Source organism: Strix uralensis, chromosome 15, assembly GCF_047716275.1.
Source record: "Strix uralensis isolate ZFMK-TIS-50842 chromosome 15, bStrUra1, whole genome shotgun sequence".
Classification (NCBI taxonomy): Eukaryota; Metazoa; Chordata; class Aves; order Strigiformes; family Strigidae; genus Strix; species Strix uralensis.
This window is the reverse complement of record NC_133986.1, coordinates 21,118,823-21,144,633: the sequence shown is the minus strand read 5'-3', so window position 1 is coordinate 21,144,633 and position 25,811 is coordinate 21,118,823. Positions and strand designations below refer to the sequence as shown.

The 25,811-nt window shown below is 41.6% G+C and overlaps 1 protein-coding gene across 3 annotated transcripts; it reads left to right on the top strand.

The window, feature by feature from the left end:
- Nucleotides 1-262: 262 nt before the first annotated feature.
- Nucleotides 263-24,294, top strand: CHKA (choline kinase alpha). 3 transcript variants are annotated; one of them, XM_074884439.1, is made up of 12 exons: nucleotides 263-678; nucleotides 4,629-4,740; nucleotides 11,791-11,844; nucleotides 15,894-16,007; nucleotides 16,623-16,756; nucleotides 17,033-17,137; nucleotides 17,490-17,548; nucleotides 19,128-19,215; nucleotides 20,119-20,227; nucleotides 21,746-21,852; nucleotides 22,192-22,273; nucleotides 23,045-24,294. In XM_074884439.1, exons 1-12 carry the CDS (start codon nucleotides 344-346, stop codon nucleotides 23,102-23,104), a joined length of 1,359 nt encoding a protein of 452 aa, XP_074740540.1. In that variant the 5' UTR covers nucleotides 263-343; the 3' UTR covers nucleotides 23,105-24,294. The 3 variants fall into 3 exon arrangements, with proteins under 3 accessions (XP_074740540.1, XP_074740541.1, XP_074740542.1); XM_074884440.1 differs by lacking the exon at nucleotides 263-678 and adding an exon at nucleotides 2,090-2,364; XM_074884441.1 differs by lacking the exon at nucleotides 263-678 and adding an exon at nucleotides 3,382-3,397.
- Nucleotides 24,295-25,811: the final 1,517 nt, after the last annotated feature.

Below are 25,811 nucleotides of genomic sequence, written 5' to 3'. Positions count from 1 at the left end.
CGCGCGCCCCCCCTCCCTCCCCGTGCCCCGAGCTGCGCGCGCCGGTCACCGGGACAACCGGGGACGGGCCAATCAGCGCGCTCCGTGCCCGCCCCTCGCGCTCCCCGGCGCACCAATCAGCGGGCGCTGCGGGAGCCGGCGGCCAATCAGGGCTGGGGAGAGGGAGCGCGAGGCGAGCGGGCCCGCGTGCCGCGCTGCCTATAAAAGGGGGGGCCGGGAGCGGGCGCGCGGCTCACTCGCCGCTGGCGCTGGCGGCGGAAGGACGCGTGCGAGGGGAGGGAGGGAGCGTGCGCTGCCGGCCCGCCCGCCCTGCGCCCCCGCGCCCGCCCGCCCGCCCCGCGCGATGAAGACCAAGTTCTGTAATGGCGAGACCGACCCTTCTCCGCTCGGGCTCCTCCTCGGCTGCAGCTCCGGCGGGGGCGGCGGCGTCCTCCCCGCCGCTGGGCAGCCCCCCTCGCCGCTGCCTCACGCCGACCCCGAGGGGAAGGACCCCGTCGCGGCGGGCAGAGGCGGGGGCGCCGCGACCCCGCCTTCCGCCTTGCTGCTGCCGCCGCCGCCCGAGGAGGAGCCGCCGCTCGACCCCCGGACGCGGCGCAAGGCGTATCTGTGGTGTAAGGAGTTCCTGCCCGGGGCCTGGCGGGGGCTGCGGGAGGAGCAGCTGCGCATCAGCCCCATCAGGTCAGCGCTGAGGGGGGGGGGGGGCTGGTCCCTGTGGGGCGGGGGCGGGGCCGCTTGGTCGCTGGGAGTCGGAGCCGCTTCCTGCCGCAGGCGCTGCGGGAGATCAGGCTTTCCCTCTTTTACTTTTTTTTTTTAAAAAAAAAACCTTCCTAAATTTTCTTCTCTGGGCGGAGGGGCGTAGGCTGGCTGCCGCGTGGGGAGCGACTGCGATCCGCCCCCAGCATTCGCTGTGGGGCGGCCGCGGGCATCCCGCGTACCGGCGCGGGGGGTGTGCGGCTGGCGGGGCCGGCGGGACCCACCGCCTCGGCGCGGGGAGCCCGGCCCGGGGGCAGGTGGAAGGCGCCGGGGCCGCTGCGGCAAACCCCCCCGGCCGGGAGAGGGTGGTGGTGCGAGGCGGCTGGTGCTGCAGCGCGACGGCAGCGCCTCGGCCCTCAGCCAGGGGAGGGGCCCCGGACCTTGACGGTAAAAGTGGTGGAGCTGGCAGAAGCCGCTGCACCGAGCACGGAGCTCCCTCCTGAGAAAAAAGAGCCTTTTGTGGCGTGGTCCTGACCGTTCTAAAATGCAGAAGTTAGCAGGTGAATGCGGTGTATTGATGATGTGAATCATCTTTTAGCATATATAGTAACAAGTGCGTGTGACTCAGCAAGCTGGCAGCAGAAATATGTAAATTGGGGATGTTCTAGAAGCCATATGCAATGTGTGTGAGATCCTTGCCTTCTTTGAGGAATTCCTCTTTTTAATCAGTCCTGTGTGCTAGTTACACCGGTGTTAGTTCAGAGTTTCATTTTTTACAGACGACTTGTCTAGTGTCTGAGTACTTGATCATTCAACCTGATCAAGTGTAGAGTCGCATACAGTTTCAAAGGATATCATAGAATCATACGGTTGTCAGCTTCTCCCCTTGAGTCCTGAGTTTGCTTTCCTAGTGTTTCTACTTCTGTTGATACATGAAATACATGCAGATCTCCTCGCTAAGAGAGCATAAACTGTTGACAGAGCTCTGATATATAAAAGTATAATCAAAACCCATCATGCTCACTTCTAAATGTATTTTAAAAGCCTTATTAAAAACGAGCAACTCACTGAAAGCTAGTGCAGGTAGTATTTGTATTTTTAGATCGTTTCTCCTCACTTGACATGACCATAATAAGTTTATGAAGGCAGAGAATTTTTAGAAGGCTGATGCTGTTCCTAAGCAGTAGACTAGTCTGATAATATGTCTGTAATCTGACTTGCTTAATTCTGTTTTTATCCTTATTAGTGTGTACTGCTGACTTTGGTACTTACTTCCTAAAGCCTTAGGTTTTATCACAGTTACTCTTGCATTTCTCGGAAACTTCCCCTCTGAGACACCACTTCCAATGGTTTCTGGGTTGGGTGGGAGAGAGGATGGGCTGAGACTTAAGAATGTGTAAAATCATGCTAATTGACAGTTGCATTCATTTTGGCAAAAGTCTTCTTGCCACTTCCATCTACAGGGAACGCAGCATTGTATTGACTTGTTCCCGTTCCGCAGCAGTTGGGCCCGCTGTGCGTTCTCCAGTGTCTCTGTCAGTATTGCCATTTTGGCTGCCTTAGTGCAAGGCATGCTCGGGAGCAGCTGTAAGGTACTTGGGATCAGAGGATGAAGGGGTCCAGTCCTTGTTTGAAAGCAGAGAAACAGATTTGCATCTAATCAGAACGCAGGTATATAAGCACATCTAACGGCTGTGGGTGTGATTTGGGGAAAGCTATGGGAAGCTTTGAAAATAGGTGACCCCTTTGGAAGGGCTTACCTTCACCTAATTTGTAGCAGTAGATAACTGGTGGCTTTATCTCTGTAAGAGTGAGATATGCCCTTTTGACCCTTAAACAAGCTGCTGAGTCTCCTGACCTTTCAGGAGAACAATACCTTTTATTAGACTCCCTTATGGATTTCCTTGATTAGATGTAACTTTTGAAGTCTTAAGTACATAAAACTATAGTGAAACTTCTATTTAATGGAGTTCAGCCTCAGTAAGACACTCCTGTTTGGCTGGAGAGGTACAAAAAAGTTTCTGGGCTTTTGTGCACTGTACGCAGGCTGAGCATGTGTTTAAGTAACATAACTTTGTACAGAATTTTGAGGTTTGTCAGGTACTTTCTGTATATGTGTTTAGTTCTTATTTTCAACAAAATCTACATCAGAGACTTAGAAAAGGTGTCAATTGTTTTTTTAAAAAAAACAGTTTAAATGAAGCCGGAAGTGTAGTTGGTATAACCAACCAATGTTCTGAATTGCATCTGAAATAGTCTGGCTTTGCTCCTCATTTGATACCCCTTCCATCTGTCTGTTTTTTCTACCTTCATGGTTCAAAGTTACTTCATGTCTCTTGTCTCTAAACATCCTTTTTTGGCTGCCTGCCAAGCCACCTGGTTCTCTTCTGTCTTTCCTGAGCATATTGTGCAGCTGCTGTTTTACCCTATTTTCTTGAGATTTCTTTATTCTCAGTTGTTGACTTCAAATATATAGTCCAGCCCTCCTCCTCTGTGTCATCTCCCAGTGAATACATACATGTTGTCTACTTCTTGGTAGCCTTTTTCTAGAGAAAGACTTTACTATTTCCCCACTGCCTTGTAAAGGGAATCCAGAAAAATATTTGAAAGAGCATTGGGAGGGGTGTCAGGTTAGGACTAAGAACTGCATTTTAGCCACTGCATGGATCTGCCATGGATTCCTGGAATCAAAGCTCACTGCAAGGTAATGATAAATACTTATGTTTTGGGTGTTCTGAAAAACTGCATTACTTTGTGAAGAAAATGACAACACGACATAGGTACTACTATTTAAATTCTAGACTTAGTGCTGTGAGTTCTGTAGCATGCTACAAGTAAAATTGCTGACTTAAATCTGTGCTGCCTCATCCCTTTACTGCTAGCTGCTGTATTTGGATTGTATCTGGTTTTGAAAGCTTGCTCTTTAGTAGTGAGGCAGACAAGTTTTTTCAGTAGAGCTGATTTACATTTGTTTGGCAAGTAAACCAAAGGTTTCACTATTTTTTTTCTCTGATAGTAGAGGAAGAAGTAATAGGGAAAAATCTAGTGAAGAAGGGAAATTTGAAAACTTATTAATGAACGTACTGATGGTGAAGAGGAGGCAGAAAGACAGTGTAGCAAAGAAAATGGGGCTTGAGTAGGCTGGTGTTCTTCATGGGCTACTACAAGTCAAAAAACTTAGCTTCTCTAATCTAGTAACTATCTAGCTTGGTAAACCTGTTGAAAACCAAGTCTGGGACTTTTTCCTGGAAGAATGCTGTTGTAAAACTAATATGAAAAGCCAGCATGCATGTATAACCCATGAGTGATTGAAGCAAAGGATTCCCTAGTTGTCTCTTACCTGGTAAGATTCTGAGAGTGACTTTGATTTTGACAAATACATGGGTAATTTCTTTATTTTAAAGAACTGCTTTAATTTGTAAATTTCAAAATTGAAAACGAGTCCCTAAGAATGGTAGTGTAAGACTTTCATCAGTGATGCTGTAGCACAGGTATCAGGTTAAATCTTTGTAGCTGTGATTCCAGCTCTTAATTCAAACTTAAGGTTTTATACTCACTGCATGGTTTTAGGCTTATTCTGCCGTCGTCTTGTTTGTGCAACCAGGTATATCTGACAGGACTCCAGCATTGCTTTCTAGAAGTCCTGAAAATAATTAACAGAAGTCTACATCTTATCTTAGTTGCAGTTTGTTCACAGCTTGAGCTGTAATTTGATCTTGATGGTGAACTCTGCATTAAGAAGCATGAAGCTGCCATTTTTTTTCATTGAAGCCTTATATGTCATGAGTTATGGGTGCTGTTGGAAAATTGTTTCTCATGTTAAGAGTTGATCAGTTAATCATACTAAAAGGATGATTAGTGCGCCTCTAATTTGTAGAAAATGAAACATGTATGCTCATCCAAGTTAGCTGATAAGCTTGCCTTTCTCTTGACAGAGGTGGCCTCAGCAACATGCTGTTTCAGTGCTCGCTACCTGACACCATTGAGACAGTTGCAGATGAACCACGGAAAGTTCTCCTGCGCTTATACGGTGCAATCCTGCAGATGGTGAGTATGTAGAGTGCTTTGGGAGTGGGAGGGTTCCTGGAGCTTAATTGTGATATGTTTGGAGATCTTCATTTGTGACACACTACAAGTGTGTGCTGCTTTATCCTTTTGGGAATGTGTTTTAGTGGTACTGGGGTAGATTGCTAGCTTAAAGCAGTTTTCTTCAACGCTTGTTATTGTCTAGAACTTACACTCCTTTCTATACAGATCCTGACTGGTGTGTATCAGCTGAAGGCTCATTTGCTGTCTGTTTGATTAGTAATGTTTTGTTTATGTGTTAAGCTTGGACTGTGGTGTTTCAGAAGAGTTATTAAAGTTTGCTTCTGTACAGTATGTAGGACTTTGGCATAACTAGCAAGATTGCAAGAGACTAAACTGCTTAATCTTAATCTTGGTAGCATTTAAGAATCTCGGAGATTAAAGTTGAAGGTATTGTCAAACTTGTACAGTGCTCAAGCATTTTATTAGATCTCATGGGTAATTGTGTTGCTGGGAAATTTGATTTATAGTGTTAGAATAAAAATGAAGCACAAACATCAATACCGTACAGCCATCTCATTCCCAAACATGCTTTCCTAAATGTGTGATATGCCTCGTAACTGGCATAGAAGCTTAGCCAGATGTTTGTCGAACTCTTCTAATGTTACTTTTACTTGGTTAGTAAAGTGTAAATAGCATTGAAATTTGTCAAACCTTAAGAGAAGTGGTTGGCAAATCTGTTTCAAATTGTAAGGTTTAAAATCAATAATATTTTCTGAAGGTGATTTCTAAAACTTGCAGGCCGTTACTGTAGGACTGAACAGCAGCTCTTCTCCTACCCATCTCTGCTAGACGCTTGATTATATTGTAAATAAATAATCATAAGTGTTTAACCTCATGAAAAATTGCAGCTTCATAAAATTACATTTAGATGTTGACAATTGTTCCTATTTGAGAGGGTCTCGTTTTATTATCCATTAATTTGATATCTTCCAGTACTCTGTCACTTGCTTTGAATAACTGATCCAATATCTGCAGGAGATTGACTGTTCCTGAAATTTCAGCCCATTCTTCCTGCTTCTACTGCCTTGACCAAACTTACTATTAAAAATCTCATTGGATACTGTCACTTAACTGGCTTTAAAGTGTTCTTTGATTATATGTGGGAGGTATTAACTTTCCCGTGGTAGCAAACTTTACCAGAAATATGTAAAAGATTCCAGTGGTTTGAAATAGCACGAAATGCTTGGCTACACCACTGTATGTGTTGGGAAAGTTAAACTGTTAAACAAGAAAAGTGTGTAGAAATTCATTAATTCAAGCTTAAATAGTCTTTAGTTTAAGAGACACCAAAAGCAAAGTGAAAAAAAAATGGTGGTGAGAAACTGTGTTTTTGAAATGGCTCCTAGGGTTGATACTAAGAATTTTTTTCAGAATCAATGGCTTTTATGTAATGCTGACTGAATATGTAGAAGGCTTGAGTAGGAACATGGGCTGTAAAACTACTGTAGTGGTAGAACTTCTGTTGCCCTAGAGCTGTGAAGAAATGTGGCCTTTCCCTTATATTTCAAAGGAAAAGTAAAGTAAATTAGACTCGAATTTGGTTGCCCTCCTCTTCCCTCAGGGTTTTTTTAACTTGCCTTTTCTGTGCCCCTATCCACTGAAGAAATCAAAATAAAATTTTGGGCTCTAAAATCAGAACTAATTTGGTTTGAAAATTGAAAGTGTGTTCATAACTTTCTAACCTTTCTACTCTTGGTGTTGAAGGATCTTTTGAGATGTCTAACTTCCTTTATTTCCGTAGTGGCAGTGAAATGACTGCTCTTGTTGGTGCAGTTCACTAAAGGTTAAGTAAGCAGAGAAAGTCCCAAGGTAAAACTTTCAGATTGCATTGAGGTTCACAATTTTTGTCGACAAACATTTGTCTCTTCCAGCCCCTCTACCTTAAATGCAGGTTAAAATATAAGCAAACTGTTTTATTGGGGTATTTTGAAAACTTCACTTAGGATTCTTACGAATTTCTGGGTGGCATAAGCAGAATCTTATGACAAGCCTGTTAAGATGGAGTAATTTGATATTTTTTTAGTAATGTTGCTTAAGTCTAAAGCCCTATAGAAATTAAGGGATGCTGCTTAAGTTTTGAGACCTTATGCTAAAATCGCGACTTAATTCTCAATGACTTAATTGTAACTGCCACTGGGTATTAGTAGTTACCACTTGTTTGTTTGAGCCTTTGTAGCATGTTTTAACTCTTGTCCATTTTACTTTCTGTTGAAATTGGAGCACAAAACAGTGATAATATCCGCTCTTCTTATTCCTTTACTGTAAATACTATAGATCTATAGCAATCTGCACCAAATTGTTGTACGTACAGAAGACAAGCTTAAGTTAAAATTCTGACTAGCAGTGAGAAACAGATACCTCATACTAACGTAAGAATGAATGATACTGGCACCATAATTCTTTGAGCCACCTTTTAAAGGAACCTTCTTTGCTGTTTGAAAATAGCCCCAGTTTGCTTATTATGAATCTTGGAAGACACAAATGTCAGTACATGAAACTCATCCAATATAAACCATGCCAGTTGGCTAAAGCTGCCACACAGGGAAGGCTTTGTGCCTTCCTCTGTCATAGCTGATGTGTTTAAGCCAATTTTTTGTGTGCATGACTGTTTTGGGGGGAGCTGGGGGGAGATGAACTGAGCTGGCTCGGCCATTATTACGAATGGTCGCACTGGCATGGATGTTTAAAAATCAAGGACTTCTCTTGAGTATATCCTTGAGCAGAACTTTTTTTTTAAGACAAGTATTTGTGCTTGTGACAGGTTAAAGTACTAACCACATTAAAACTCAAATGTTTGAGGCACAATGCAGATATGTTCTACGTTGAAAAATGGGAAATGTCTTACTCTGCTTCACTTATTCTTGCTCCAGCTTAGTTGCTAAATTTAAAGGGGAGCATTGAAAGTAAAACTTCCTCATGTTAAACTGTCTTTAACTGTTGGCTATTATTGGTGTTAAAACAGCCGAAACAAAAGGTTCTCCAACAATATGCCATTTAATATCCAGACTTTAAGATTGGATTTCATATGCAGATCACTGTAGTGTTTCTACTTAATTTCAGAACACCCAAAACTTCCCGCATCTTAGAAATGCTGATAGGATTTCAACATAAGATAGCATCCAAAAAAAATTAAGGTGAATTTCTTTGAAGCTCACCCATCAAAAGGTAACTTGGGGATTGATTCCCATTCTTTTACACATGTCAAAAGAACCTTGAACTCTGATTCACTGGGGCTTGTTACTTTGCAACAGCCAAAACAAAATCTTATATATAAATGAGGAAAAACAAACCAGTATATCTAATGTTCCTCTCTGGTCTCTCAATTTCTCTGTGAGCAGATGCAAAATAAGTATAAATGGTTGCCACAGTTCTGTGGTAAATCTCTTTCCATACCTGCCTTGCTGCCTTTTATTTTTTGTAACTAAATAAAATGCAGACTGCTGTGTAACTGTAATTATCAACGTCTTCTGTGGTTGTTGGTGTCCATGTCTGTTTGTAGCATGGAGTAACTACAAATCCCTGGCACTGGCAGACGGCTTGAAAGAAACCAAGCACCTCTTATGGGGATATATTTGTGTTGGGTGGAGTTAAGGGTATTCTGGGGGTAATGTACCACTTTAGTTGTATATGCATGTGTTCTCTGCTGCAGGCTTGCCCATGCGATCGTGCCTAGAGCACTCTGGTTTCCAGGTGACAGACACGATTCACGGTATAGTATGAGATCTCTGAAGTCGGAGCATTCTCTACAGCTTTCGTTTTCTTTAGTACTGGATTTCATTGTTTAAAAATAAGGCTTAAGTAGCACCAGCTACTGTCTGTGCATCTGAATGTTTACAGCTGTAACAAAATACCAAAGTACTGCCCCTTCCTTTCCTCTGCTCCCTCATGAGAGAATGGTAACTTGAAATGAAGAGGATTAGAGATGTCTTTGTGGCTTTTGTAGGGCTTGAACCAGGAATTATTCTTCACATGCTAGATTGTAGGACTTAAGCAAATTAGTGTCAGTTGCTTCAGGTCTGGCAGGGATCAGTGATCAACAGCAGATTCTTAGAAGCAGAAATAGTTAGTGCTGAATCTAAAACTGTTTGTGTTCCCATACCCTGACATTCAGATCGATGTCTTTCAACAGCTTCTAGAATTAAGAAAAGTTTCACCTGCATAGGTTGCCTCTAACCTCTCAGGTAGTTCCTTGTAATGTTGTAATTCCTGGGGATATGAATTCCTAGGGATTTGCCTAAATCAAAGTATTGCTTGAAAACTATTAAAGCTGAGTAAACTCAGAAAAATGGAGTAATAATGTAAGATTTAAATCTGTGGGCAGAGCTAAGGGTTAGTTGGGAAAAAAGGTGCAAGTTCCTCCTCTATACAGGATTTTCCGGCCAAGCATCATTTGGGATTTTTGATACAGAGCTCATCTTCCAGCTACAAGAGAAATAAATTTGGGGCATTAGGGAGGAAATGATGAAGAACTCAATTTTTCTGTGTCAAACTGCCAGATGTATAAACACTGTCTGGTCGTCTTCTGATCACAGATCAGATAATGTGCAATGTCTCCCATTCTAGGACTTTCATCTTGTACCTGAAGCTTCCTGCCTTAAAATCAATTTATGTGATCACAAAGTAGACTTATCTATAACAACTTCTGTTGTCTCTGTGCATACAGCTGTCCTCCCTTCCTAAAACTGTAGTGAGCTTTCTTAATCCGCTCTGAGAATAAACCTTCCCACAGTAAAAGAAACTCCGAACAACTATTTAAAGAAATCATAAAGATGTAGAACATGTGTCCATTTCTAGTTAATGTTTCTATAGTGTGATTAAAAACCTCCAGCAGTTACTATGTCATTCTCTTATTGTGGGTAATTAAAATCTCCTCATTGCTGTTGAGGCCAGTAGCTCCCAGAATTGGACATAAGTTGGAGCGAGCTGTTAGTGTTCATGGAAAAAACAAGGTTTTGATTGGTTTAGGCAAGAACACGAGTGAAATAGGTACATCAAATACCTCATGGTATGAGATGTTTCACTTTGAACTACTGTTCTCATAGGTGATTGTGTGGTCAAAAAAATGATCAAATCCTACCACTTTAACATCAGTTAAACTCTTAAACTTCTGTTACATAAAATTGCATCCTGCTTACTTCGTTCTCCTTGACCACATGTACTGGAGACTTTCCTAATTCTAGGCTGAGCACATGGCCACTTGTGAAGACTGATCCTCTCCAAGCTCCCATTCGTATTTGCAAGTTATTTACAAACTACTTTGTATTCATTCTCCTCTGGACACTAATGCTCCATGCTGAGGGAACAGAAAAGAGGAAGGGATGCCGCAGAAGTCTCCTTTTCTGATGACTCTGCAGTACACATCCCGAACTGTCTCTTTCTAATGGCACAGTAGATGCCATTAGGCTATCTCCAACACTAATTTGAGGTGGACTCTTAGAACTGGCTAGCTCTTTATGCAGTATGACTTCTGGAAAGTGGATGCCAGTTCAGGTTCTAGGGAAAAGCCTATTCTGCTTACCTTCTGATGAACTGAACCATTCTGAGAGCACCATTAATCAGGAAAGACTCCTGGATGGTGAGTAACTTTCTGACTGTTCAAGAAAAATCTGTAAGATGCAAGAGTGGTATTGATGTAGGACATGCCTGTTCAGAGAAGCCCTCTGTAAATGACTTTAATACTATTGAGTAGCTACGCACTTAGCTTTAGTGAATATGTTTTGACTTTATTAATTTCCTTGAAAGGAATATAAACTAATAGTAGTTTTCATATTGTCTTGTTTTAAACTTACTATTGTAGTGGAATGGGAAGTACTTGCTGAAAGACCATCGATTCATGTTAACTATACTTCTTCTATAGCTTCTGAAATACTGTAACTGCATAGCTTGTGTAAATCATTAGCTTGTTGTATTGTACTTAAGGCAGCTGGTGTTGCTTAACTGTGTTCCATTAAGTTCATATTTCCACCCTTGTTTTGGACATGTTAGAGCTTTGGAACAGAAAGGTATGCACACGGTTCTATGAATCAAACGTTTTTGTTCAGAAGGTGGAGATGCAGGCTACCTTTATGGGCCTCTAAAGCTAGTCTGGTTTAAACAGTCAACGGTGGAATTGCAACATAAATAGCAGCCACAAACTGTCGCTAATTCTAAGCAAATATTTGCTTTCTCTTCTCCTTACCTTCAAGCCCTTTAAAGGACAAGGTTTTTATTACATCTTGAATTTTAAATGTGCAGCTCTATTAAAAGCATGTGCCATTGAGGGTTCAGTTGCTGAGGGTATGGTTTGATACTCTGAAACTGCTTTATAAAGGCTGTTAACAATCCTAGAACAATAGTTATGCATGGAATTTGTTAGTTTTGCTAGTATACTGCAGTTCTTACTGAGACATCTTTAGCTTACATGGGCAGCTCATCTGAAGAGAAATCTTGGATTTGCATGGCCAGTGGGACATTGTCCATATAGCCTAGACAGCATACTGTAAATAAGGAAATTCTAGTCACAAGAAAATTGGAAAATAAGGTAATAGAAAAGAGCAGGTGCTTTGCAAGCTTCATAACATGCCTCTTGTAATAGTCCTTGTAAGGCTTTGATGTACTCTCTGTAATGTATCTCAAGTGCTTTAGCTGCAAGAAGAATATCCCAGATGTCATGCAGAGGGACTTAATTGTCTCTTAATTAAAAATGTTCCTCTAAGCTTATCATACATTGAAATCTTATTTTGAAATACTAGGAAACAACAAAAACATACCTGAAAAATCAGCCCTCAGGCTATTTACAGGAGTGGCTTGGTCTCAGTGGCACATCCTTTTGAAAGACTTTGGAACTGTTGAAATAGTGTGGTGGTCAGAGGTCAGATGGATACTAGTGCTGTAGCTGTCACAGATCAAGACAGTCTTGAGACATCTAGTTAATTGTAGCTGGCACTTCTACTCCCTTTGTTCTGGTGGTTGCAGATTAATCATGTTAAATTTCATCTTCTCATTGTGTTTGCTTTTTCTCATTCATAGAGGTCCTGTACTAAAGGAGAGTCTGTACAGTCTCAGAAGGAAAATGACTTGCAAGTGAGTAACTAAATTTGCTTATTTCACAGAATTTTATAGGTGAGAGAGAAATGTGGTGATCCTGTAGTTACTCCACCTGGTGTCTGGGCTGTTTCTAGAAACCATAAACAGTAAAGAAAATAAATCTATTTGCTCATAGAAGTAACACCATAATGTGAGTGTCTGTACGTAGTTTGGAAAGATTTAAGCATTCCACATTAATAAGAAACACCCCCATTCTACTCTAAATGGTTTATTACCATTTCTAACACTGGTATCAGTACCACTATTTCTAATACTAATACTTTCTTTAGTAGAGGAGAATCAGTACACTGCCATACCTAATCCCTGTTTTGAGGCAAGTAGATGAAGCTGGAGAGAACTTTCTCTTGAACACAAAGTGTTTCTAATTTAGCATTGTGCTTGGGTCATCTGTGTTCTGCAGACTTTAAAGTTCTTGCATTTGGAAGCATTTCTGCTCATGCAGCATAATGTGTAGTTTAGAGTAATTGTTCATAAAGTCATCTGAACAGAATTTGGTAATGTAGATTTCTACCCTGGCAGTATTTTTTTCAGTAAGGGATAACGTTGCAGCATGTTAGCCAGATGCTTTGCTTGTTATGTACTATCATTTTTCAGCTCTGTAATGGTTTTGGCAGTGAGTGGGGAGGAGTACGTTTTACTCGTTTGATAAGTGCTGCTTTTCTCCCCTTGTATTTTCTGCCTACTGGGAATGCCATCTGAAACAGTTCAAGCATTTGTGCTTTTTCTAGTGAGTTGAAACTGGTTTTAAAATTTCTGTTGAATGACTGCTTTTGAAGTTTTGTTGAACTTTCAGTTAAGTTTACTGGAACAGCTTCAATCAGTTGAACCAAGACTGAACTGAAAAATGTACTGATTTGATTCCTCAGTTTTCTTCAAGAGATGAAAAATGGAGGTGGCTTGATTTCTCCCCTGCCCCAAGCCAGTGAAAAAAGTTCCTAAAGTTATAAAAGAAAACAAAAATGCAAACGAGCCCCACCCTGCTGCCAGCAGCTCATAGAAGTTTTGCAGTACAGGAAGCAAGGCTTTGAACTTCAGAACAGTCTTTATTGCCTGAAAATATTGATTCTATGCTGATAGGTTTTTGTTTTCTACTATTAATGTCATAGTGCTGGAACTTCACTGTTTGATCGGTGTACTTAAGAATTCCTGTCAGGATGGATTTGTTAATTTTCTTGAGTCTAGGTAAAAATTGTAGGTAAGTCATCAGAGGAGTTAATGTCACCCTTTGGAGAGAAGAAAAACTTCTGGGTAGCCCCAAAATGTTCTGGATCCCCAGCAAAAGCATTGTAGGTGTTCTGAGCTGCCTGGTGTTTGACAGCTGTGACTAGAGATGGGATAGTCTTCTGTCAGCTCGTAAGGTCTTTTAACAGGGATTATCTATGTTTTACCTTGTTTTTTTATAATTATGGGTAATTTTTCTCAAAATATTACTACTTCAGGTATTTTATAGTAAGGTTGTTTGTTGAAGCAAGAATAAAGCAAAAGCTTCAGTTCCAATTGACATACAGAAAGGCTTTTGATCTCTCCGTGCCTGAATTGGAGTTGTGTACTGGAAAAGTCTTGTAGAGAGTGTTTATAACTCTTAGGTTTAAAACTCAACATTCAGCTCTAAGTATTCATTTAAAAGTGAGTGGTCAAATCTCCAGAAGCTTGTTTTACGTACAAGTGCTCATGGTTACATCTGTTTGAAACTGATTAAAATGGAGAGCTTCAGAGCTTAAAACAACAGGTTGTTGTCTTGGCAGTGTAAGTATATTGCAAAGTATTTGAAGGCATTGAGATGCATAGTTTACTTAATTACAATGCTTGATCCTTTAAAAAAGCCAACATTTAACTGGAGTTAGATATCTAGATTTGTTCAGTGTCCATATGAAGTATGCTGTAGGATTTTCTAACATCCTTAGCCGTTTATTTCCACACCTGTACTTGACAGTTGTGTGTGGAGGGGAGGCTTGGTAAAAGGTCCATCAGGTCTTGGGAAGGAGAAGCCTTTGTGCCCTAGATAAGTAGATGATGTCATTCCAGAGCTCTCACTGGACTTGTTCTCAGGTGACAGTTCTGCTACAGTAGAGGAAGTTCTTTTGGTGCTCTGAAATTCTTTGTCTTGAGAGGCAGGCACCAGAGCATTCAAACTTGAATATTCTTATACTACTGCTTTTAGATAACATTTGCCTGTACTTTTTTAATCTTGAAGACCTTTCATGGAGAGAGGCAGCCATCCTTGTTAACACTGCTGACACAGACAGTTACAAACCTACGATCATGTAGTTGTGATTATCTGAAGATTCTAAATTTTTAGGCATGTCTTAAAGGACTAGGCCTGGGCAGACATGTGGCAGAAGTAACCCAGCAGCGCACTGTTGAGTAATTGGAAATTTCACTATTTCTGGTTGTCACTTCTGATGCATTAAGGGACATCTTAATGAAGAACATTTGGCACTTGCTGTTATCCAAGTATCATGAGTTGGTTTTTCAGTAAGATGTGGAAACAAGGAACTGCCATCTTACTGGGAACAACCAACAGGATTGCTGTAATCACACTTTTAAAACACCCTGGTGTTGTACCATGCATGGACAAATTCAGTATCAGCTGATAATGGAGTAGACATTCAGTAACCTGCATCTAATTTGCTTTTTGGTGCTTGGCATTGGACTTCAGAACTGAGCTGCATAGTTCAGATCTGTGCTGGTGAGGGCATGTGAAATGATTCAAAGTGTATTTTTGATGCATTAGTTCTGCTTGGAGGAGTTGAGATGGTAAAATGGGCGGACACGGGTGCAATACATTTGTATGCAAATGATCTTAAACTCTCAATTGATATTCTTGATGACTCACTTTTTATTGAAGTTAATGCTTCAGAACATAGTTATGAGTCTTTTCTACAATATGAAATGCCAGAATTTCTTGAAGATGCCAGAATAATAAGGTGTGGGCCAGCAATAAAAGTAATTTACCAGCAGAACTGCCTGGAGTGTACTCACAAGTGGAACTTGTATAAAAAGAGTTACTTGCTGTCTGAGACTGCAGTGACTACAGTAACACCAAAGGCTCTGTAGGCTGAAATACCTGAGAGCTTTCTTAATTTTGTGCTCTTAATTCTTATGCTTTTAAGTGTTATGGGTCAGACTTTGAGATCAGTTGCTGAAAAGTAGGCAGAGGCTTAGCAGAGCTTTAGGATTTGAGTACAGCTGGGTTGTGGTTCACATAATTGCTAGTTGTAGTGATTTATAATGTGGCTTCTGTGTTTACTTACAGCTAATCTTACCCATCAGGAAAGCTGTACTTCAGTAATTTTAACTGTGGTTTTGAGACATATTTCTATTAATTTTTAAATGTTCATATTAAAAAGCTATCTCCTCATGACTGTTATGGACTGAGTCTATTGATGTAAGGAAAATGTTGAAGAAAAGTTATGGAAATTTGAGGTGCGTTTGGAGGTAGAAAAGGAGGAATGTTTATTCACACACATGCTCCTTAGCAGGAGTTTAAATAAAAAGAGGGAAGACCTAAAATGTGCTTAATGGAAACAAATCCTAAATCATTCTTCTAAATGAAACAATTGGTTAGTTCAGTTGTTCACTTCATTCACTCGCATAGTTAAAATGTCCTTTTGTGAGGCAGTGTTCCAAAGTGTGTTAAAATAGCCAAGGATAATATTTATAGTTTCTGTGCTGTGCTTCAGTAGGGTAAACTCCTTCAGGAAATGAATTTGCAGAGTTTCCACACGTTAGGGAGGAGAGGGTGTTTTGGTTTTTGCATAGTTTTCCTTTGGTCTGGCCCACCAACAGTACCTGTTAAGTAATACAGATTTTCCTCCTCGGCTTTAAACTTGAAAGCAAAATATTTGTTTTGCTCCCATGCTAACTGAGTTGCTATTAGTCAAGAAACTTTGGTTAGTAAAATGTTGAGTCTTCTTTTTAAAGCTAAACCCTAAAATTTCTCACTTTGTAGCAGTTTAGCTATTCTGCACACCTAAGTTCATTTCTGTGCAAGCACCAACTAATGCTTTAATTTTTTTTCGTAGGGGGCAGAAGCCATGGTTCTGGAAAGTGTTATGTTTGCCATTCTTGCAGAGAGAGCTCTTGGCCCAAAGCTGTATGGAATCTTTCCACAAGGGCGACTGGAGGAATTCATTCCCGTAAGTCCTGTGCATGATTAGTCAGTGGGCTGCTGGTAGCTGTTTTAATTGATCATGACAGGAAGGTCTCTGGACTGCTCAGAAAAGCAGGGATGTGGGAATGGAATACTTGGCAGCCTGGAGTAATTGCTAGCTGTAATTTGATACAGTTACAGTGGGTGTTGGAGAGCCCAATTATAGCTCTTGCCAGGGAGAGATATCTAAAAACTCTTCAGCTGAGGCAGAGACTAATAAATGAAGACAAAAAGCCTGTTAGATACCAAACATAGCATTGGAAGCTGTGGAGTAACGCTTTCCTTTAACAGCAACAAGAGCAGAGCTTTTGATGTTCTTCAATATTTATACCCAATCTACTTTGAAGGTATTCTTAGTGTGAGATGTGATATTCCCCAAGTCTTGATCTAGAAGAGAATTGACTAAGTCATAAGTAAGCTGGGCTGGCTAACTCGGCTTTTCCAAAGAGGGCAATTTTGTAAGTTCATTTGGGATGAAAAATGTATTGCTTGAGTACTATACTAGTATTTTATACTATACTACATAGAGACTAATGCTAGTGTTTGTAAGTAATCACAATTTTAAAATTAACTATTTTAAGAATACTATATTTTATTACAGAGCAGGAAACTAAGTACTGAAGAACTAAGCTTACCTGACATATCTGCTGAAATAGCTGAGAAGATGGCTAGATTTCATGGCATGAAAATGCCATTTAATAAAGAACCTAAGTGGCTTTTTGGAACAATGGAAAAGTAAGTTATGTAATACTTTCAAGTATGGAAAAAAGGTGACCTGCTGTAATTTTGATAAGCAGATTGTTCTTCCTGAATGCCTGAGAGCACAAGCTCTCACTGTACCCAGGAACTGTTTCGTAGTTACTTGAGGAACTTAAATGACCTTGAATAGTAACGCTTTCTTTAGTAAATCCTTTTTTAAACTTTCTCAATTTTAGTTTAAATGGTATCCTAGTATGGGAAGACTAATATACTTAGTCACAAATGCTATACTATTGTCTCTATTTTTAACAGATATCTAAATCAAGTGCTGAGGATTAAATTTACCAGAGAATCCAGAACTAGAAAACTGAACAAACTCCTCAGTTACAATCTCCCCCAGGAAATGAAAAATCTAAGGTAAGCTTGTCTGCCACTGCCTTCCAATTTGCACAGTTTCAGTATGAATTTGTGTACTTGTTCAGACACATTATACAGTACCCTATATTCATTTTACTTTACAAGCTGGGGATTGGTTTTGGTTCTGTAACCAACCTGAGTCTCATATGACTACAGAATGATACGATCAGTTGCTGATCTGACTTGCTGATCAGTGAAGTCCAGCTTAGTTGTCCTGATCTTGGACTTCTAAATGAGAAAATAGGGTCTTGCTAGAAATGAATAGTGCTTCATATTCTTACAACAAAATCCATTCTTTACTTGGGAGTGGAACTGAGTGATTTGTTACTCACAAGATACTCTTGTTTTCTAGAGCTATGCTTGAAGCTACTTTCTCACCGGTCGTATTTTGCCACAATGACTGTCAAGAAGGTAAGCTGCTGATATTTCACGACCTTGTTCAGTGATGCAGTATTAGAGCCTTTTCTGGTCACTTGTTTGCTTTCTGAGAGGTAGTCATGTTACCAGGGCAATGCGCAGGCAGCTGACCTGAACCAGCAGCCTGTGCACTCCCAGTGTGCAACAGTTGCAATGCAACAGCAGCCCTTCAGGCTGGTAACGCCTGCTGTCAGAGCTGGGTTAAGCCAAACGTGTATGCATGCTCTGTTAGTACAGCTCAGTTGGTGCTGGGAGCCTTGGGTGCTTTTTGTTAAGACCATTTCTTAGCTGTCTGCAATATATATATATGATCAGGGTAGGTTATACTTTAGTCCTTTTAGAAGAAAGCTACTGGAAAAGTACAGTGAATGGTGAAAATGGAGACTAGAGTAGTTTGACTTGGCAATTCTCATCTTCTACTGGTAAGAAACATTGGGAAAACCTTATCCACCTTTTAGTGCTTTTTGAGTCATGGAGGGAATACATTTTTCTGAGCCAGTTGTCTAGAGAGGCGTTAGGTTTGCTGTGCTTGTGCTCCCCGTCCCCTGTACAGTGGGTGCGCTGGGCTGAGCTGGAAGCATGCTACACTAGGACCGTATGCAGGGCTGTTCTGTTCTTGGCAGTGCCAGCCTTTGTTAGCTAAGGCTGAGGAACGGGCCTGGAAGAGGATTGCTCTGGAGGATAGGCACATAAAGATAGGGAGCACAAGGGGAAAAAGCCACTGATCTGAGGTCTGAAGAGCTAGCTCAACAGTGGTGGAGTTCAGTGTCTCAGTGCTGGTGTGGCAAGGTGCAGTACTGGAGGAGTTGGAGCAGGCTGGGGCTGGGGCAAGCTTTGGAACCTAAATTTCCAAGGTGAGAGTGGTGAAATACTGTCCTTGTTCTGTTGGCGCAAGGGTATGGCATAGAGAACAGATGTACCTGTGGAGAGGGAACAAACTATTGCAGAGATTAAAATGACTCTTTATTTACTAGTTGACACTTGACAGACAGATTAGATGTCTTTCAGGTGAATCATAGTGAGAAAGTGAATTGAAAGACAGATAAAGCAGTTTCCCTGCTATAAAGGAAAAGGCTGAGCTGCTCTATAGGTACTGGTTGTGCCACATATTAGAACAGCAGTGATCAGTCTGTGGCTTTCAGGCTGCTGAAAAGCAATTCCTGTCCCAAGTGTAGTGTGATCCGTGGTAGTGCTATGCAGGTACGTGAGATGCTGCATAATTTAGATCCTGAGCTGTGGAAAGAAACAGTTCAGTAAGGGCTGCTGGGGCTGACTGTCACCTGGGTTAGCTGCCAGCTTGACACTAGAGAAGCAGGACCATTGGGAGAACAAATCTACCTCTGCCTGTACAGAAGAAAACTTTCTTGCTTTCAGCTTTACAAGGTTTATAGTATATATCTCAGCTTCAAATGAGCTGGTACACAGCCAGTGCAGCTTGGCTTTTCCTGTCATTCTTCTGCACAGATGTAAGGGATAACTGGGATTATGTGAACAACAATTAAGGTACATTATTGCTTTTCTGCAATTTTCCTGGGACTTCATTGAATATGCTGTATTATCTTAAAATTTTCAGGTAATGTCTTGCTTCTGGAAGGCAGAGAGAATTCAGAAAACCAAAAGCTGATGCTCATTGACTTTGAATACAGCAGCTATAATTACCGGTAAGTCATTTTATTTTCTATTCAGCAGGAAGGTGTATGACTTGCTCTCACTGTAGCATGTAGAAAGTGCTGCACTGCTGATTGTTCTGGTGAATTGTGTTCTGCTCTATTAGTAGTCAACAGCAAATATAACTAGTCAGAACAGCTCTGGTCCCAACGTCATTGAATATAAGCGTACAGCAGTTGAAGTTGTTGGAGCTCGTTGTCCAGACTAGAGGGCTTCTTTATGCACAAATAGCTCCTGCTACCATGTCAAAATTTCTTTCTAGTGAGATGAGGGGAATGGTGGATTGTGTGTGTAATTACGTATATAGGGCAGGTTTGCTTTTGTGCTTCTTTCATCAGCTCTTTCAAATGGCAGATGAGAGTAATCCTAGGTTTTTCACTACATGGTTACACAAAATGCTTTCTGTTCTTACCTCAGTCATCTAGTCCCTGTGTTTAAGGATGATCTAAGTGTGTGGAGTCACTGGGATCATTAAACGTTAGCATAGCTGGAACATAACGGAACCCTGAATTCCAGTAATGTAAAAGTGGGATATGTGAAATACTTTGAGTATGACCTCTTTGCCTGCAATAATGCTAACCTTAGAGATGCGTCTGACTTTGTGTTGAGATGTAGTGTATACTCAAGTATTAACTGTCTCCATTGGTATAAAACTTGCTAACAAAGTCTAGTATTTTCATGTAGCTGATAGCTTTCATTCTTAACTCCCATCTTTACTAATTGATTTTAATAACTTGCAAATAAGTTTTATTCTAGTCATCAATTCCTCTAGCAAAACTGCAGTAAGTTCTAAGTAGCCTCGTGCTTTTAAACTGGATTTTGGGTTTGCTTAAGCAAAAACAGATTGCAGGTATGCAAATACTGAGGTACTCAGTCTTTATCTCTTTTTTTTTCAGAGGATTTGACATTGGAAATCACTTCTGTGAATGGATGTATGATTACACATATGAGAAGTACCCATTTTTCAAAGCAAGTGTTCTTAAATATCCTTCAAAGAAGCAACAGGTAGGCACATAAGACATGATCAGTAAAATGCCAGTGTTCGCAGCCTTCAAATCTCAACTCCCTTTTCCAATTCTGTTTTGGACTTACTCTGTCCCAAGAACTTTCCTCCATGACTTCATCAAATGTAACACTTTCTGTAGGCCTGATGACATTTGATTTGAAAATCATAGTAAATCACAGAATCACAGAATCGTCTAGGTTGGAAAAGACCTAGAAGATCCTCCAGTCCAACCACTGACCTAACACTGACAGTTCCCAACTACACCAGATCCCTCAGCGCTAAGTCAACTTTACTCTTAAACACCTCCAGGGATGGGGACTCCACCACCTCCCTGGGCAGCCCATTCCAACGCCTAACCACCTGTTCCATAAAGAAATGCTTCCTAATATCCAGTCTAAACCTTCCCTGGAGCAACTTGAGGCCATTCCCTCTTGTCCTATCGCTTGTTACTTGGTTCAAGAGACTCATCCCCAGCTCTCTGCACCCTCCTTTCAGGGAGTTGTAGAGGGCCATGAGGTCTCCCCTCAGCCTCCTCTTCTCCAGACTAAACCCCCACAGTTCCCATCAGCCGCTCCCCATCAGACCTGTGCTCCAGACCCTGCACCAGCTCCGTTGCCCTTCTCTGGACACGCTCAAGTGATTCAATGGCTTTTTTGGAGTGAGGGGCCCAAAACTGAACCCAGTCATCAAGGTGCGGCCTCACCAGTGCCAAGTACAGGGGCGGGATCCCTTCCCTGTCCCTGCTGGCCACACTAGTGCTGATGCAAGCCAGGATGCCATTGGCCTTGGCCACCTGGGCACACTGCTGGCTCCTGTTCAGCTGGCTGTCAGTCAAGCCCCCAGGTCCCTCTCTGACTGGCAGCTCTCCAGCCACTCCTCCCCAAGCCTGTAGCCCTGCTGGGGGTTCTTGTGGCCCAAGTGCAGTACTCAGCATTTGGCCTTATTGAAACTCCTCCAGTTGGCCTCAGCCCATCGCTCCAGCCTGGCCAGGTCTCTCTGCAGAGCCTCCCTACCCTCGAGCAGATCAACACTCCCACCCAACTTGGTGTCGTCGGCAAACTTACTGAGGGTGCACTCGATCCCCTCATCTAGATCATCAATAAAGATATTAAAGAGGAGTGGCCCCAAAACCGAGACCTGGGGGACACCACTCGTGACCAGCCGCCAACCGGATTTAACTCTGTTCACCACAGCACCAATATTCTACCCTGGATAGTTATTAGGAAGTTTTTGTGTGCCCCATGTAGCTATCCACCACAAAAAGTCCAGTAGTTGTGGACTCAGCTGTGAAATTAGTTGGCAGTAGCAAAGTGTTGTCTGTTGTCCTAATATTATGGCTTGTCGTAAGCCAGACTTCCAAGCAGTTAGTGTAACTACCATTAATTTTAAAGCTAAGCCCAGCAACTGTTGATGTGTGGAAAAAATAGATGACAGTTTATTAGAAGGCTTGCCTACTTCTGAAGGAAGCAAATATGTCCGAGATGAAGAGTTGTAACTGTTGTTTACTTGCCTTCCAGCTCCATTTTATCTCCAGTTACCTGTCTGCATTCCATGATGGCTTTGAAAATCTGAGCAATGAAGAGAAGTCCAAACTAGAAGAAGAAGTGTTGATAGAAGTTAACAGGTAACCTGTCTTCCACAGCTGTATCTTGAAACACTGTGTTACCTGTACCTGTATACCTCACTGCGTGGAGAAACTTCAGCCCAGAGAGATTATAAGATATTTGTATGTGGTAAAGAAAAATGTGTCCATTGTAACCTTTAGCGATGTGATATACACTATTAGTGGAGTAAACAAAATACTGCTCCATGGGGAAGCTAATGGAATTATTTTTTTATAATGTCATAGTGGAAGAAAAGGTGTGGACATCCCCAAACTAGGCAATACTATTCTAACAGGATATTGAAATAAGGCGAGGTGACTTAGCTGGGTATTTCAATAAACAGAGCTTTGTAATTTCAGGTTTGCCCTTGCATCACACTTCTTCTGGGGTCTGTGGTCGATTATACAAGCAAAGATCTCATCCATTGAGTTTGGTTACCTGGTAAGTTATTTAATTACAGTTTCATGTAACTAAAAATGTATGTTCTAACCTGTGGTACATTATCAGTAAATGAAATGGCCTCTCACAGCAACCGGTACCTTCTAAGTGGACTAAAACTTTTTAAAGTCAATGTGTTACTAGTTTGTGCTCTTAAGAATGTAAAGAACATCCTAAGATCATAAAAACTTCAGAAATTCTTCCCATTGTTACATAGACTGTAGCCTAATGTGTCAGGCCTTGCGGTGAAGTATTCTTCTGCAATAAGAGATTGTGTGCAGGAGGGAAGCCAGCATGCAGTAGGTGTGAATTTGGAAACTTGAGTAGTCAAAGTGCACGTGTAACAACACGTTGGTATTTGGTGTGCAAGAGTATCAATGCCAGGTAGCTGCTTGTACTTGAGAAACGGATCAGTCTAACTCTTGATACATGTTCCATGTACTGTAAGGTGATCTAACTGTCAGGGATGCCGAATAGCCTGCAGGGAGTGATGTGGAAGCCATCCGTTTTAGTGAAACCCTAAACTTTTAGCTCCTGTTTTTTGACATGCTGGCAGCAGCTAATAGTGTTAGCGCTGAAATAAGATTGGAGGAAACTTCAAGGGGCCACACCACCTCTGGAGAGATCATCCTCCCAAATAGAACTCATTAATGCCTTGAGACAGTGGATTAGGGAGGTAACACACTTAATACCTTCATTATGCTTCCCCATCTGAAATAAGAAAACTCAGCTGTGTTTACTGTATTGAGCACTGACTGTCCCTTATTTCTCCAGGAATATGCGTTATCCAGATTTGATGCGTACTTTGATCAGAAGAGGAAGCTGAAGGTGTGAATGTGGGAGGAGTGGCCTGTTGGTTACTGTACGAAGAGGGCAGCTGGACAGAACTTACACTGTGCTTAGGCTACTGTATCTCTAACGAAGGTGTCACTGGATTCCAGTTCCTTGGAATGCAGGTGTACAGTACTGAAGACTGTATAAAAATGACTTGTTTACAGTTTCGTAAATACTTGGAATGAGATTGGGAGGCAAACGTAAAACACAACAGTGCAATATCTTTAAATCTTTTTGATCTAGAAGGTATTTTATATTATGGGAGAAGCTTACAATTAAGTGTCAATACCACATGCATCAGAGCAAACAGTGTTACTGTGAGTACATTTTCTAGGGGGGTGTTGGTATTATGGTTTGTTGTAAGCAGAGCAGTTGTAAAAGGTGATTCACTGTAGACACTGCCTCTTAAGGAGGAGGAAAAGCGAAGGAGACAACTGTTAAACTGTGAAGTAGGCTTAAAATCTTACTGTGAGATTAGGTTCAACATGCCCCACGAACACTATCTTCAAAGCTGCTGATACGTTACACCACTTTAACCATAAAGCAACTAAACACACTGAAGCAGTTACGCCTTCAGGTGTTACCTACACATACATGAATGTTTCTCTTAAGCTGGTGTGCCTGTGAAGTGAAGTATGAATGAACTTTGAACTGGACATTCTGAAGGAGTTTGTCTTGAACTGTTCATTCCATGTCCTTAAGAACATGCTTTAGCCCAGCCTGGTTGTCTCAAAACGCTGTCCCCTGCGCAGGGCGTTCTGTGGGCTGGCAGCACTGGGCAGAGTGCCTTGAATTGCTCTAGCGACTCCCCAGGTAACTGGATTGGCATTGACAATACTTGTAACTGGAGCCCATCTCTCTTCTTGTGTTGCCACAGTATATGGCTGTAAGAAATAGTAGAGCCAAAGACTGCGGAGAACACTTCAGGAAATTGCTGTTCTGCCCATCCAATGCTTATGTGACTTGGGAGGTGCTTTTCTGGCACCTTCAGATTTCATCATGTCCCAGCAATCCAGTAAAGTGGAGCGTCTTGTGGGGAACAATAATGTGTATATTGAAACTTGAGTATAATCTGTGTACATGTCATCTACAGATGTCTTTAGATTTTTGGGAGCTCATTTATTTTGAATGTTATTTGTTTGTGCTTTCTAACACTGTATTATAAATAATAAACTTCTAAGTCTACCCTTTTTCACTTGTATAGCAAATACTGTTTCAAGCAGCTGAAAAAATATGCAGCATTTCATGTACAGTATCACATAACTTGTAAGAGCTGTCATTTTATTCTCTAGGATAGAGTCCTTTTCCATACACTCAATTATTAATACTTTATAATAAATATAAAGCACTTAAAAACATTACAGTTGATATTCTTAAGTCTTCGTTATATCTGCAGATATAAAATGAATGCTGTTTCTGTCCTTAATCTATGCTGGAAGTACTTTCTTGTGCTTCCCTTCAGAGGCAGACTAACTTAAGCTTTAGGCTCAGTGAGCTACTTAAATGTCTCTTTAGCATTTATTGTGAAACTGAATACTGACAGCCAGTGTGGGAAGGAAGGGTGCTTAAAGCAAGTGATGAAAAGCAGACTGAAGAGTAGTTTATAAAGTCTATAGTTTTAAAGGTGGGAAAAGTTTAGGTTTAAGCACTTTATCTGTCCTGTTAACTACCCTAAAAACAAGGAAGTTACCAGCATATACCGATTTTACTGGCACAGCAGGTGAAGTGTCTGTAGTGTGCACAGCCAGGTAACCTCTGGGCTACTCAAGGCCTCCTTTAGCAGGTCCTGTAGCAGGTGGGGGTGAAAGGGGTGGGAACAAATGTGTTGCAGTGCTGCTTTGCAGCTGGCTGAAAAGGACTGAGGTGGAAGGGGTGTCTTGGAATGCCAAAGAAGGCTTCCTACAGAATCCACTTCTCATCTCTGAACTCATCTGTGTGTTTCATGCTTCTCAGGACCCAAAAGGGAAGGAGACTCGGTCACAGTAGCACTAACTGCAATAAAAGGTTGTATCAGAGGCGAAGCCCTTAGGGGTGAGGTGGCTCTTGTTAAACAAATCCTGAGAGGAAACTAAGCCGTAAGGTTCCCTGGCAAGGCTGCTTTAGCCAAGTCCCAGCACTGCAGTGGTTGATTTCCGAGGGGTCGGAGGAGCCCTGAAGGAGAGCGGAGTGTGCTCCATCTTGTGCCTTCTGTAATGCCAATTGCTGGTGGAGGGTGGGATTCCCCCAGGGCTTTGTGGTAGGCAGAGGAGCAGAGAGCAATGCTTAGTCTCTTCCTGGTGGTTGTTTGGGTTTTTTGTGTAGATTCATCTATTAAGGGCAAGTTCTTCAAGTATCCTTTGAGAACTTGCAGTAGACAGGAACTGGAGCACCCTTGCCCATAGTCACTGAGTGTTGAAGCTGTCTTACACACTGACCAAGCAGCTCTTTAAAGGTGTTGGCTCTTCTGTCATGGGACAGTGTCTGTGGTGAAGCCATGGTCATAACACTTAGTGTAATGTAGTTAACGTTGCTTAGTTCTTTAACTTCAAAATAGTTACGGTCAATCTGATTTGTCTTTCATAGAGGCAGTTTAAAACTACTGACTAATCCTCCTTTCAGCTGATTTATAAATACAACTTATGCTTGAGCTCTTCCCTTAAACTGCTGGGTTTTATTTCCACTTTGTGAGTTCTTGTCTTGGTGGCCACATTGCCTCAAGTCACCCGTG

What these genes read in the sequence shown, in the direction of transcription:
- CHKA (XM_074884439.1), top strand. Translation starts at nt 344, where the DNA reads ATGAAGACCAAGTTCTGTAATGGCGAGACCGACCCTTCTCCGCTCGGG. An exon ending in AGAAGGAAAATGACTTGCAA is followed by an intron (nt 11,845 to 15,893) that starts GTGAGTAACTAA and finishes TTTTTTTCGTAG; the next exon opens with GGGGCAGAAGCCATGGTTCT. An exon ending in CAGGAAATGAAAAATCTAAG is followed by an intron (nt 17,138 to 17,489) that starts GTAAGCTTGTCT and finishes CTTGTTTTCTAG; the next exon opens with AGCTATGCTTGAAGCTACTT.